Raw genomic sequence first — 15,559 nt, 5'->3', positions numbered from 1 at the left:
GGAAACCAGATTCGTCTGAAGTGTATACCTTCACTTAGCCGTTCTATTTCTTTTTCCCCTTTCTTTTTGTGGGTGTTTTGTCACTGCCGTTCATGGTTGCCATTTACCACAAGAGGTTTTTTAAAAAATATCCAAAACCCCGGTGCTCTGTTTTCTGTCTCCACTCCTCCTCCTCTGCTGACCTTAACCCGTTACCGGGGACGCGTCTCTGTCATTTTAGATTTGTTTGGCTATTCAAAAATAGCAGATATACAAGCTCATAGTGCGGCACCGAGTGCCGCGCTATGAGCTTGTATATCTGCTATTTTTAGCGGTGCCAGCCGCTCTACATTTGACCGTGTCTGTGTTTTATGTCCGTCCGTCCGTCCGTCCGGATGAGCACGAGAAGCAACACATAGAAACCACATGAACGCAGTGTGCAATTTCCGTGAAACTTTCCACGCATATTCCCACTAGGCCCAGGAAGAATTGCGCCCCTTTTCACATTGCCCTGTTATAGCGCCACCAGGAGGCCAGCCTTGCAATGAATTTACAGGGATTTAACATTGTTTCTCTAGTTCATATATAGCCCAATTAAATAAACTCATCAAAGGCACCGCTTCCTTCACACAGGGTGTGATTTTTTGAAAAATCGTGAAAAAAAAAGTTTTATATATTTTTTCAAAAAACTTAGAAAACATGTTTTAGAATCGGCCTCAGGTCTTAAGGGGTTAAGAGAACGGTGGAAAACAACACCCCGACGGAGGGAGCGACCTTCCCACGTCGGGGCGTGCCCCCCCCCCCCGAACGGCGAGCAGCGTTCAGAGCAGCGGGTCACCAGAGCAGAATGGATTACATCCTTATTAGTATCATTTTTTTTTCCTCTTACGGGGGGAGGGGCCTGTATGGCGTCCTCCATCAACGTTTCGTGAGCCAAATGTTGATATTGACCACTGGTTCTAAAAAAATTGGGGGTCCGGGGGGGACCCCCTGGGGTCCTTGAGGTTCCAGGAAGGTCCTCTACACCAGTGGTTTTCAACCAGTGGTCCGGGGACCACCAGTGGTCCTTGAGGGGGTTCCAGGGGGTCCCCAGCCAAATTATTAGTTAGGAACCAAATTGACCCATATAAGTGTCTGTAACTCTGAGAGTGTACAAATGGAACCAAATGGACCCTAACGGGTCCATTTGGTTCCATTTGTACACTCTCAGAGTTAAATGAACAGTGATGATGATGATTCAGTGTAGATTAAGACCCCCAAGAAATCAAAATGGTTGAGTCCCTGGCATATCTTTTCAAATGGGGGTCCGTGGGCTAATATGTGTCAATTTGGGGGTCCTTGACGCGGAAAAGGTTGAAAACCACTGCTCTACACTACACTAAGGACGGAGTGGCCTAGGCGGAGCACCACAGGGTTATTTCTATAGCTGCAGGTTGGACGTACAGGCCCTCTGGGGTAGCCTACGCGTCGTGACAGCGACACGTCCACTTTCAACCTCTTGAGCCATTACCCCCCCCCCCTCTGTTGCCCCCCCTCCAACCCTCAACCCCCGCAACTCTTCCTTCCTTCCATCCTTCCTAGCCCCTCCCCTCCCCTCCCTCCCCTGCACCTCAATTTATTATCTGTCCTGTGATCCTGAAGGAAGGCAATGATCCTGACCCAATTAGCGCGAGCCTTCCAGGCTGAGGAGTGGGTGTGGGGGGGGGGGGGGTGTGGAGGGTATGGGGGGGGGGGGGAGAGGACGCCATCATGGTCCAGCTCCCATTTCCTGTCATGCCCCCCCACCCCCCGTGCTCATGGAAAATGAGATGCTAATTAACCCTTTAAGCCCTGAAGAAGCATCTGGGTCACTTTTTGATTTGAGCTAAAAAGCATTATTTTACACTTTGGCTATTCAAAAATAGCAGATCTACAAGCTCATAGCGCGGCACCGAGTGCCGCGCTATGAGCTTGTATATCTGCTATTTTTGAAAAATCGTGAAAATGTGTGCAAATCTTTTAATATATATTATTTTAAAGAGAAAATGTTTTACTTGAATCTTTGCTTTTGGGGGTCCCTGGAACATATATTTTTAGATGGGGGTCCGTGGCCAAATACACGTCATTTTGGGGGTCCTTGACATGGAAAAAAGAACCACTGATATTATGGCGACATAAGTTTTTTCAAAAAACTGTTGAATCCCAGAAGCAAAGATTTGAGTTACAAATGTTCGCTTTTCTAACTCAAATCTCAAGATTTGCAAAAAAAAATAACGATTTTTCAAAAATAGCAGATCTACAAGCTCATAGCGCGGCACTCGGTGCCGCGCTATGAGCTTGTAGATCTGCTATTTTTGAATAGCCAAAGTCTAAAATCTGTAAAGTATAAAAATGCGACACAGACGCGTCCCAGGTCTTAAAGGGTTAATTAGCATTGGCATCTTGGCGTTTGCGCACGTCAGCTCCTCAGTGGAGAGAGAGAGGCTATCAATGGTTCGTCGGTTCATATCAACGGAGGCCCGCGGTCACCTCCCGGGCACGCCCCCGGACGGACGGACGGACGGACACTAGGCCAGTGTGCACGGCACCGTGAGGGCACACGGCACGGCACGCACGCACAGGGCATCTCTCTGCTCCTCCTTTTCCCCTCCCTCCACAGCCTGCATGGCGCAACACACACCGAGGAGGAGAAAAGTTAGGAGGGGTTTGCGTTGCGTTGCGTCTGTCCCCCAGGCTAGCTAGCTAGCGCGGCACGAACAGGTCGATCGCGGGAAGTCAAAGGACAATAAAGGCTGGACAGAAAGGAAGTAGATGGGGGGGGGAGGGGTGGGATGGGGGGGTGAAGAGGAGTGAGATGTGGAGGGGAATGAAAGGGAGGAGGTGGTGGTGGAGGAGCAAACGCTATAGACGAAGGAAGGAGAATCAGCAGCTGGTGTATTAACACCAACTCCCAGTCGATCACCACAGAGCCAGAGAATTAGCCAGAGAGAAAGAGAGAGAGAGAGAGAGAGAGAGAGCTTAGGTGATGTATTCCTCCTGTGAATATACAGTAGAATTACTTTAATAATTGAGTCTTCTTACTTGAGATCATTAGTGAGCCATTAGGCATGGCAATCCAGACCCTTAGATCATTGTACTGTTCTAATTAAGTTAAAATGCTGATGCCAGGACAGCCATGGAGGCAGTGATGTACTGTGTACAGGCACGGGGCTGAGGTTAATTGCAGACATAAATGGGAAATTATAGCGTGTACACATTCTAATCGGGTTTCACTTACGCTGCACTCGCGGGGACACACCCAGAAACACTTAGTCACAGAAACTCACCATATATATATATATATGTACTGTGTAAACACGTGTGTGTGTGTGTGTGTGTGTGTGTGTGTGTGTGTGTGTGTGTGTGTGTGTGTGTGTGTGTGTGTGTGTGTGTGTGTGTGTGTGTGTGTGTGTGTGTGTGTGCGCGTGCGTGCGTGCGTGCGTGCGTGCGTGCGTGCGTGCGTGCGTGCGTGCGTGCGTGGCAAACTTGTTCTGCATACACACACTGTCAACATACTGTACACTGTCACTTTTTGGAAAACAAAACTCTTCTCTCAGCATTCTGCCACATTTAACTATTTAACTACTCGATTTAACCTGGCATGCCTATTTTGGACATTACTTTTGTCATTACAGGCAGTGTATGGAAAGTAACTAAGTACATTTACTTAAGTACTGTAGTTAAGTCCAATTTTGAGGTATTTATTTCCAATTTCCAATTCTACTCCACTACATCTCGGATCCAAAAATTGTACTTTTACTCCACTACATTAATTTGAAAACTTTAGTTACTAGTTACTTTAAGATTTTGATTATTATTACAAAACATACACATAACCACTTCAACCCCATATAAATGTTGGCCATTTGAAAATAGTAGTATTTCTACATTGCAGTATTCATACGTTTACTCAAGTAAAGCAATTGAGTACTTTTTTCACCACTGATTATAGGCCAACAAAAAAAAAAGGCACCATCGTATGACAAAATATAACATAGGACTCTAAGTGTTTTAAACCTGTGATTCTCAAAGTGAGGGTCGAGGAGACCCTCAGGGTTCATTGAGGGGGGGGAGGGCTCCAAATTGGACCCCTGCGGGTCTGTAACTCTCTCAGAGTTATAGGGGGGTTCTTGAAATTACAGAAAGTTTTGGTCAACCATGAGTGCCAGTGGGCAGTTTGAGAGTCAGGGGGGCTGCCAACCAACTCTCACCCAGAGTGTGAAGGACACGCAAATGGCCCCTCTCTCCAGGGGGTGTCACGGCCATTCACTGTGCGTACGACGCGACACCCTCACTCTCACAGATCCGTGATTTCATACCCCCCACTTTTTGAAAAAAAAAAATGAAAAAAAAATGTTATTGATAATAAATCGGTAAAATCATGCGAAAATAAGAATTAAATAACCTAACCCTAACCCTAAAACCGAAATAAAGTAACCAAAAACACGAAAAAAAAACTAACAAAATCTGCCCCAAAAAACGCAAAATTTTGAAAATACAAAATTTGTTTACATTTGACAGTTACAAATGTTTTTCACGATTTTTCAAAAATATACAAGCTCATAGCGCGGCACTCGGTGCCGCGCTATGAGCTTGTATATCTGCTATTTTTGAATAGCCAAAGTGTAAAATAAGGGGCATATAGTGATAGTCCACCGAAAGTCCATCCCCCCCACCTTCTGAGAGCCTGTGACGTCCCTGCCTCTCTCGCTCTCTCTCTCTCTCTCTCTCTCTCTCTCTCTCTCTCTCTCTCTCTCTCTCTCTCTCTCTCTCTCTCTCTCTCTCTCTCTCTCTCTCTCTCTCTCTCTCTCTCTCTCTCTCTCATACAGAGAATCCCAGCTAATTGGAAACTGCACGTTTTTTTTTTAGTTTTTTTTTACAAAAAGCATTGAGTTAATTGCTGGTCTCTCTGCAGCGATAGAGAGAGGCACATCTGTTGGATGTTGCAGCTACACAGTTTTGTAAACTTTCAGCTCGTCTCGTTTGTCAGACACATTTCCCAACATGGGTCTGCATCCAAGGAAACATCAGCGAGAATTACCATGAAAGGAATTTTAATTACGACTCTCCATACTTACTGACAGTGAATTAATGATCGTCACCTGTTATTGTTTTTCATTATCTGCTCGTGTAATTGAGGACATTTGTTAGAGAAGAACGAGGAATTTATCCGGGGCTCCATGGTGGAACATGCTCGCTTTTTAAGATTAGTTTTTTTAAACATGGAAAAAAAAGTGCTTTCCAGTTTAGTTAAGAGAGTGTTTGTTAAATACAACTATAATAAATAATAACTATATAGTGTGTGCATGTTGTGTGTATAGTATGTGAATTGCAGTGGTGTAAAGTAACTAAGTACATTTATTTAAGTACTGCACTTAAGTGCAATTTTGAGGTACTTTTACTTTACTGAAGTATTTCCAATCGTCAGTACTTTTACTTCTACTCCACTACATCTCAGAGGCAAATATTGTACTTTTGCTCCACTACAATTATTTGAAAACTTTAGTTGTTACTTTGCAGATGTAAATTATTACATTATAAAACATACATTAACCACTTTAGCCTTATTTTATACATAGCCTATTTGAAAATAGCCGATCTACAAGCTCACAACGCGTCGCATCACGACGCGTTGTGAGCTTGTAGATCTGCTATTTTAAAACATTTCAGCACTTTTACTTTCGGTACTTTAAGTACATTTTGATACCAATACTTTTGTACTTTTACTCAAGTAACTTTTGAACACCAGACTTTTACTTGTAACAGAGCACTTCTACATTGCAGTATTGATACTTTTACTTAAGTAAAACATTTGTTAGGACTTTTTCCACCACTGGTGCATTAAGCATTTGTATGCATAATGCACAATAGGTATTAATAACTTTCCGCAGATTTTTCCCAGGAGCTTCTCATTTCAAATTGTGCATGATATTTACAAACTGTATTATGCACAAACTGAAAGATGCATTCTAGAAATGTATTATGAGGTCATATAATGAGACAGTATAATATACATCTGCTGGTTCAATTTGAGACAAATTACTTAACCACTTAAGCCCTAGGAAGTAAAAAAAAAACATTTGCTGTTCACACAGTTGCAACTCAAGCCTGTTTTACAAAGAATAGAGGTTTAACTCATTAAGGCCTGAGTTTTCTGAGAGACGTATCAGTGGTGCTCAAAACTTTTTCATGTCAAAGACCCCCAAAATATATATGTATTTGGCCCCCCATCTCAAATACCTAGCTTCTGGGAACCCCAGATGCAAAGATTTTAGTTAAAAATGTCCCTTTTGATATAATATTCTAAGATTTGCACACTTTTTCCTAAAAACAAAATAGCAGATATATAAAGCTCACAGCGCGGCACGAAGTGACACGCTGTGAGCTTGTATATCTGCTATTTTTGAATAGCCAAAGTATAAAATAATGGTTAAAGTGGTTAAAATCAAGAACTTACCCAGACACTTTCCCAGTTTAAATGTGTTTAAGTGGTTAAATGTTAAGTGAACTGCTGATAGACTGGATTAGGGAGCTCAGTGATAGAACAGACATGTGAATAATATCAAATTGAATGCAGACATGCAGATGGGTCGTTGTGGGGATTGGGTATAGGTGTGCTTAGGTGTGTGCGTTATTTTTTTTTATAATATCTGCTGTTATTACTTTTTTTTTGGTTTACATTACTTACAGTGGTGTAAAGTAACGCGTACATTTACTCAAGTATTGTACTTAAGTACAATTTTGAGGTACTGTACTTTTACTTTACTGGAGTATTTCCAATTGTCTATATTTTTACTTCTACTCCACTACATCTCAGAGGCAAATATTGTACTTTTACTCCCATTACAATTATTTGAAAACTTTAGTTACTAGTTACTTTGCAGATATAAATTATTACATCATAAAACATACATTAAGCACTTTTAGTCCTATTTTATACCTAGGCTATTTGAAAATAGCAGATCTACAAGCTGACAACGCGTCGCGATGCGACGCGTTGTCAGCTTGTAGATCTGCTATTTTCAAACATTTTAGTACTTTTACTTTTGGTACTTCAAGTACATTTTGCTACCAATACTTTTGTACTTCAAGGACATTTTGAATTCCAGACTTTTACTTGTAACAGAGCACGTCTACATTGCGGTATCGATACTTTTACTGAAGTAAAACATTTGAGTATTTTTCCCACCACTCACTACACTATGGTGCCTCACACCTTGAAACAAATTACCCTGCAATCGAACGCAACGTACAGGAGATCATTTATCGCCACCTTACATGACTTTAAAATCATACTTTAAATGGGGGGGGGGCCATGATAATAAATGATGTCAGAATTAGCGAGCAGGAAAGGTAAACGCATGGACGAATCCGTATAAGAGAAATGCCATTCAAAATGCCCAAACTACAACTTTGAATATAAATGATACAAGGATGCAAAAATGTTGAACCCACCACCACCTCCCCTCTCCCCTACACACACACACACACACACACACACGCGCGCACACACACACACACACACACACACGCACACACGCACGCACGCACGCACACACACACACACACACACACACACACACACACACACATCTCATTCCAAGCTGCCTGCTTCAGAGCTCTGGCAGCCCCTGGGCCTGGGGAGAGCTCTGTTGCTGTCTGTCTCCTATATACTACTGCTGCTGCTTAGAGTGCTGTGTGTGTACCTTGACATCTCCTGGATAAACCCAAGACAGATTTATTGATTTTCCAGAAACATATTTTATTTTTTTGGGGGGGGGTTTAATTTAATTTCTGGTGTCTGACATCCTAGTCGTAAACACTTAAAAAAAAACAAAAAAAATCAACAGGGAGCAGCTGACTGCAGCAGAGCATGTGTTTAAGGAGACTGTATTGTGATAATAAAACTCTGTAATTATGCTTTTTAAGCAGCACTGATAATTGGGGGGTGGCAGTGAATCGACATCCTGTAATTTAACCAACACCCACCTGGAAACCGAGCTCCCTAAAAAAAAAATCTGGATACAATTACAACTCCCCCCCCCCCCCCCCACAGAACCATTTCTACCAATTATTCAGCGTTCATGCATCTTTAACCCATTGAGACCTGAAGCCGATTCTACATGTCTCCTAAATCTCAACAGTATTCTGAAACATATATGTTTCTATATCAGTGGTGCTCAATCTTTTTCATGTCAAGGACCCCCAAAATGATATGTATTTGGCCGCGGACCCCCATCAAAATATTTTGTTCCACGGACCCCCCAGAAGCAAAGATTTGAGTTAAAAATGTTCGCTTTAAAAATATATATATTCAAAGATTTGCACACATTTTCACGATTTTTCAAAAATAGCAGATCTACAAGCTCGTAGCGCGGCACTCGGTGCCGTGCTATGAGCTTGTATATCTGCTATTTTTGAATGCTTTTTAGATCAAATCTAAAAATGACACTGTTCCACGTCTTAATGGGTTAACGGCTGATTTATGCAGAGTCGCCACACCGGTGCCACGCACCTGAAAATAGCCGATCGACAAGCTCGGAACGCGGTGCGAAGCGCCGCGTTCCGAGCTTGTAGATCGGCTATTTTCGCCCGCGCTACACCGGCACTCCGACCGAAATATAAATCAGCCATTATTTCCAGCTTTGGCGGGCACCGTGCGGCACATGCATATTTCATGGCCTAATGACGGAATGAAAATACCATTACAGCAAACAATAACGCAATGCGTTACCGCTCTCGACTCGGCCGATCCGGTAGTGGTCCTTCATCACCGATTGACTTCCATACACCATTAGCCCACTGTAAGTGTGTGTTGCTGCGTTATTACTTCTTGCGCGAGATCCCCCGTTTTGACGTCGGCGGGGCAGATTAAAGGCATATTTCAAGGAAAATTTCATTTCTTAGCTCAAAAAGTGAGATGAGGATAATTATTCATAATGACTGTGTCAGCGCGGATGATCATCAGGGGCTTTTGTTCCCTTGCTAATGAGGTTAAGGAATATGCATGGCACGCACGTACACGGGCCATATTCTAATGACATATGGCAGGGCAAGATGTTGGCCATCACATGCAATTAACCGATTGCACATGCAATTAACCTGCCGTCCATATTTTGGGGGCAAATTTACAAAAAAACACAGAAAAACAACATCATTCAACATTCTTCGAAATTGTTCAATTTCTTTCCATAAAAAAAAATAGGGAAAATAGCAGATTTGCATTAATGTCCGAGCATGCGTTGCGGCGTGTTGTGAACTTGTAGATTGCCTATTTTTTGCTATTTGTCGTAAAACAAGGGTTTAAGTGGTTATAGCCATTACCGTACATCCTGATCTCGACCTTATTAGGACAGGAAATACAGTATAGCATCATATGGAGTGTTTCCTGCTATACTTTTTGGTGTACATTGTCCTGTAAGCTAATGCGGCTTGAAATAATCCTTCAGCATAAAGCACGTATTGTATACAGGGGGGTGGGGGGGTGGGGGGAGAACAATTGAAGTGTCACAAACCATCCTTCAATAGCACACATACATGTGTGTTGCATCTAAATAACAGTTTAGGGAACTTGGGAGATTTTACAGGGCCCGTATTACTTTCTTTTATTTTTTTTTTCCTCGACCCCCCCTGCCTTTGTGTTGTATGACACGTAGAAGCCATAGATAACATCACTCGGTGCTCTCCCAGAAATACCAATGCTTCAGACTGCCAGAGCAGCGGTGGTGGTTGGTTTGGTTGGAGGAGAGACGAAGAACGAACACGGCTCTGGCAGTCTGACAATACCTTTTGGATGCAATTATGCTAGCCGAGAGAGAGGGGCCCCGCACGTACGCGCGCGTGTGTGTGTGTGTGTGTGTGTGTGTGTGCGTGTGTGCGTGTGTGCGTGTGCGTGTGTGTGCAGGGATCCGTTTTTGGGCAAAAGAGGGACCCGAATCCCACCTCAGAACGCTCCGTCAAGAGCCCACTGACAGCTTGGAGAAGGGCCCTCAGCCACAGTCCTTCCATCCTGTTCCAGGCCTCACTCCATAACGGGCCCAGAAGCCTGTGGGCTGCCTCCCTCCGTGGAGATAGGGCTTCTCCTCTCCCCCCCACACCACCACCCCCCCCCAAGCCCAGCCTGGCCTGCTCTCTGACCATCAGCCAAGCCTCAGCGTGGGGAGAATGCAGAAACTCTCTCCTCTTGTTACTTTGCCTTTGCCTTGGACTGCCTGCTTAGCCCACCAAGACCGGGGAAAGCATCTTCGGAAAGTCATTGTTGTCTCCGCCAGGAGACTATGTTTTCACTTTCCGTCCCCCCCCCTCGGCCAAGCTAACATTGGTCAAGCCTCACGTGACAATACGTTGAAAGAGTGTGCTCTGATTGGCTAGTGAGACGCATGACGTATCAGCGGCCTATAAATAGATGTGTCACTTTGAAAGAGTCTGTGTCTCTTTCAAAGTGAGGTAAGACAGGAGTAATCACGAAATGGCTGAGAAATGGCAGAGTAACACTTAAGACAGGATTAATCAAGTAACACTTAAGACAGGATTAATCAAGTAACACTTAAGACAGGATTAATCAGGAACAGTACTGGCGGAGACCTGTGCTCCGAGGAGCACATCTTCTAGTTTTAGATTTTAACCACTTTATATATATATTTTTAAGCGAACATTTGTAACAACGTTTTTTTGCTTCTGTGGGGTCTCTGGAACAAACTATATTTTTGAGATGGGGGTCCGACGGCCAAATACATATCATTTTGGGGGTCCTTGACATGAAAGAGTTTGAGAACCGCTGATATTTATAGCTACCTTAAGTGTTTCAGAAAACTGTTAGGATTTTAGAAGATCGTTTTGTAGAATCGATCTAAAAGGTCTATTACATATTCAAAGATTTGCGCACACTTAATTTTTTTTTTTTTTAAATAGCAGATATACAAGCTCATAGCGCGGCACTCGGTGCCGCACTATGAGCTTGTAGATCTGCTATTTTTTGAATAGCCCAAAGAAATCTCAAAATGACACAGACGCGTTCCCGGTCTTAATGGGTTAGCCTCTGCTTCCTCCATCACTTCCTCCTCCACTCCTCCCCGAGTTAGACACAGTGCAGACCCTGCCGTTAGTTACAGAGTCCTCACATAACTCCCTGCTTCCATCTGCTTCCACACCCCCCCCCCCCCCACCCCACACTTATAACAGTGGTGGAACAAGTACTCAAAATGTTTTTACTTTTAAGTAAAAGTATCAATGCTGCAATGTAGAAATGCTCCGTTACAAGTAAACGTCCGGAATTCAAAATGTACCTGAGTAAAAGTACAAAGGTATTGGTATCAATATGTACTTCAAGTACCAAAAGTAGAAAGTACTCATTGTGTAGATTGTCTCATTTCAAGTTCTCAAATTCATAAACATCTTTTGAAAATAGCAGATCTACAAGCTCACAATGCGTCGCTATTTTAAAATGGCCGAAATGTATATAGGGTTGAAGTGGTTAATGTGTGTCTTGTAATAATAATCAAAATCTCAAATCTAAGTAGTAACTAAAGTTTTCAAATAATTGTAGTGGAGTAAAAGTACAATATTGTCATGTAGTGGAGTAAAAGTGAAAGAATTGGAAATACTCAAGTGAAGTGCAAATACCTCAAAATTGAACTTAAATTATAAAGAAATACATAATCCATCAACAGGCGGATATGTTCAAAAATAGTCTACAAAACTCTCAACGTTGTGCGTCTGTAAACATAGGCTGTTGTTGAGAATTGTTGCCAATATAAACTCCTCACTTATAATGACATGCCCAAAATAGGTACGCCATGGGTTAATTAAAGTGGTTAAGCTCTAGCCTTTTTTTTTAATGGAACACCTTCTCGAAGAATTACTGCGTTTAACCCCAAGCTGGGGTTAAACGCAGTGTACAGTTAGTTTGCTACCTTTCACGGGCCGGCTGTGCTCCCGACCGCAGAATGTGTAGTTTCTCTCTCTCTCGTACAAGTCGGTGCGCGGATGTTAAGTTGTCCACGCCGAGCCAAGCCTTTGCTGGTTTCCCTTGCCTTTCCAGGCTCCCGGCGCTAAAACCTCGATCCACATTACTTTTAGAACTTTCCCCCCAATTGAGTCGATGGATGTTCTGTATCGCACACACACACACGCACATACATGCACGCGCACACACGCACAGGCACACACGCACATACACACACGCACGCACACGCACACACACACGCACGCACGCACACGCACACACACACACACACACACACACACACACACACACGTTTGTATTACTATAATTGTGAGGACATCAACATTTTAGGAAGCCGATTATATGATTGATTTATGATTTTTTTGGGGACATTTTTAACCGCAAGTCTAAAGCCGGAAAATAGCAGATCTACAAGCTCACAACGTGTCGCAGCGCGACACGTTGTGAGCTTGTAGATCGGCTATTTTTCGGTGTTTGACATCGCCACACAACTACGTATAAAATAGGTTAAAATCTAACCCCAACTCCCTAAACCTAACCTCTAAAGGTCTAATCCTGAACCTAACCCCAGCCTGAATCTTTTTCTAATGGTAAACGTATCTCTAAAAATCTTTTTTCAACCATAAAATAACAATTTGTCATGTGAGGACCAAGAAAATGGCCCTCACAACATCCATTTCTCATATTCTACTATACTTGTGGGGACGTTTGGTCCTCACGAGTATAGTAACACGCACACACACACACACACGCACACACGCACACGCACACACACACACACACACACACACACACACACACACACACACACACACACACACACACACGCGCGCACACACGCACACACACACACACACACACACACACACACGCACACGCACGTACACACACCACTCCTGCTGAATGTGTGGTGTGGGGAACTGGAGTGGTTTGGGTTGTGGCTCCCAACCTGGGCTGGATCTTTAGTACCTAAAGCTGGGTTCACAAAATGATATACCAGTGTTGCCAGTATTGAAACGAGATACCATTTCGACAGGGGCCGTTTAAGGGGAAAAAAAATACAGGAAAAAAAAGGTCTGTGTGCTGACGAATCGGGCAGGAATAATAGATGTGCGTGGTGTGTAGCAGGAGACATTGGGATGATCAAAGAGGCGTTTGTCTCGCCAAAAGGGCAAAGACCTCTAAGGCAGTACACCCCCCTGGACATGGCGCTGCTATGTCGCACGGACTTTACCCTCAATCAGTGGTGGAAAAAGTACTCAAATGTTTTACTTAAGTAAAAGTATCAATACTGCAATGTAGAAGTGCTCTGTTACAAGTAAAAGTCCGGAATAACATTTTTACTTGAATAAAAGTACAAAGGTATTGGTATCAAAATGTACTTAAAGTACCAAAAGTAAAAGTACTAAATTGTGTGAAAATAGCAGATCTACAAGCTCACAACGCGTCGCATCACGGCGCGTTGTGAGCTTGTAGATCGGCTATTTTCAATTAGCCTAGGTATAAAATAGGTAAAGTGGTTTTTATAATGTAATAATTTATATCTGAGTCTCTGAGATGCAGTGGAGTAGAAGTGACAGTACTGAGAACTGGAAATACTCCAGTAAAGTGAAAAAATACCTCAAAATTGTACTTAAGTACAGCACTTGAGTAATTGTACTTACAGTAGTTACTTTACACCACTGCCCTCAACCCAACCGTTGATGCTGAGTGCCAAGCAGGGAGGGAGGCATTGGTCTCATGTTTATAGTCTTTGGTATGACCTGGCCGGGGCATTATTGAACCACAATGACATATACTCTACCCCCAAACCTTTAAAGTTGGGTTAGCATTAAGTTTGCAACTGTATAACAACAATAATGACTTATCTTACTAATCTGACAAGACTCCCTGATGCCACATAGGGTTGACCGTGACAAAATCCCTCCATTGATCTGGAGACCCGTGGGTAACCGCCAGAGTCCATCAGGGCTCAATACTAGTGTATTTTTTGTTTTCTGTTATTGTGGGGAAAGCTTTCGCTGAAAATAGCAGATCGACAAGCGTTGCGTCGCGTTGTGAACTTGTCGATCTATTATTTTCAGCGAAAGCTTTCCCCCACAATACCGACGCTGGGGTTTAAGGGGTTAAGTCCGTGATCAACATTACGAGCCATGCCGTTCCCACGTGAATCCCAAAAATCCACCATTAGATTTTTCACAATTCATTCATTTTGCGTAATAATAACATTATCGTTATTTTCTTCTCTTTGTCAAAGAGTCCTGTCCTGCTCGAGGAAGAACCTGATGTCCAGCCAGGGCCTGAGCATCGTGTTCGGCCCCACGCTGATGTGGCCCGAGATCCCCGACTGCGCCAACATGGCGGTCAACATGGTCTACCAGAACCAGATAGTGGAGCTAATACTCATCAACAGACGAGAGGTCTTCGGCCTGGACAAGTAAAAGCCAGAATAGGCTCTGTGCACTGCAGCCATATTATGAAGACATTCACAGGTGTTACCAATGATACTAATGAAGGCTCTGTTCCATTCTGGTCAAACGGAGTCAGGGTGCTGATATTGTGCATGTTGGCTCACTGGAAACACCAGTGGGTCTAGAGTTGGGGTCCAGGGACCCTCATGGGCTTCCAAAATGGCCCCTTACAGGTGTGTAACTCTGAGAGTGTACAAATGGAACCAAATGGACCCGTAAGGGTCCATTTGGTTCCATTTGTACACTCTCAGAGGTATGGGGGTCGTGGAAACCACTGTGCTAGACTAAATGGAACAGAGCCTTCATTAGTATCATTGGTAACACCTGTGAATGTCTTCATAATATGGCTGCTGTGAATAGAGCCTATTGGAAAGAAATGTGGCCTCTGCCTTAGTTCCCTCACAGGTGTTACCAATGATACTAATGAAGGCTCTGTTCCATTTAGTGGTTCTCAAACGTCTCTAATTCCAAGGACCCCCATAACTCCTGAGAGTGTACAAATGGAACCAAATGGACCCTTGCACGAGGGTCCCTGGACCGTACTTTGAGACCCACTGGTGTGTTTCCAGCGAGCCAACATGCACTGAGTCAACACCAGTGTGGAACATTCTGACCAGAATGGAACAGAGCCTTCATTAGTTTCATTGGTAAGACATGTGAAGGAAGTAAGAAAGAGGCCCACTTTGTTTCCAATATGGCTGCTGTGCCTATTAGGCTCAGCAGTGGCCCCGCCCTGTGCTTGTTCACAAAAAACGTGAAGGATTGCAAAGACTGAAGATCAGAGATGAGAAGGCCTGAAATATCTCTTACCCAAGTAGGCTTACTGTACATGTATTAACCACTCAAGCCATATTTTTTCATACTTTGTCGTACGATAGTGTTTTGTGGTGAAAATAGCTAAGCTTGTAGATCGGCTGTTTTGGCCAAATGTTCGGGGTTAACAGGGTTAAAGTGGCAAATAATCTGTCAGTTAGTCATGTCTGCATTTAAAGGAAGGAGAAGTTAGATAAGCTCACGGAAAAAATACAGAAAGTACATAAGAACTTTTTAAAAAGAGAAAAGAAATGTGCACGCTTCCAAAATTGCACTTGGATTGGCTTATTTGTCGGGGGTGGGGTGGGGGCTG

General features: G+C 43.4%; 1 protein-coding gene across 1 annotated transcript in view; it reads left to right on the top strand.

Moving 5' to 3' along the window:
- The window catches only part of arhgap15 (Rho GTPase activating protein 15), a 130,522-nt gene extending 115,996 nt beyond the window's left edge, over positions 1-14,526 (top strand). Inside the window, exon 13 of the mRNA XM_084085259.1 lies at positions 14,220-14,526. Within this exon, the coding sequence (XP_083941385.1) occupies positions 14,220-14,403 (184 nt within the window). The 3' untranslated portion in view covers positions 14,404-14,526. The remainder of the gene's footprint in view (positions 1-14,219) is intronic.
- The last annotated feature ends 1,033 nt before the right edge of the window (positions 14,527-15,559 follow it).

Source organism: Gymnoscopelus microlampas (assembly GCF_963454915.1).
Source record: "Gymnoscopelus microlampas genome assembly, chromosome: 17".
Classification (NCBI taxonomy): domain Eukaryota; kingdom Metazoa; phylum Chordata; class Actinopteri; order Myctophiformes; family Myctophidae; genus Gymnoscopelus; species Gymnoscopelus microlampas.
Note: the sequence above shows the minus strand (reverse complement) of the source record. Positions and strands in the feature narration are given on the sequence as shown.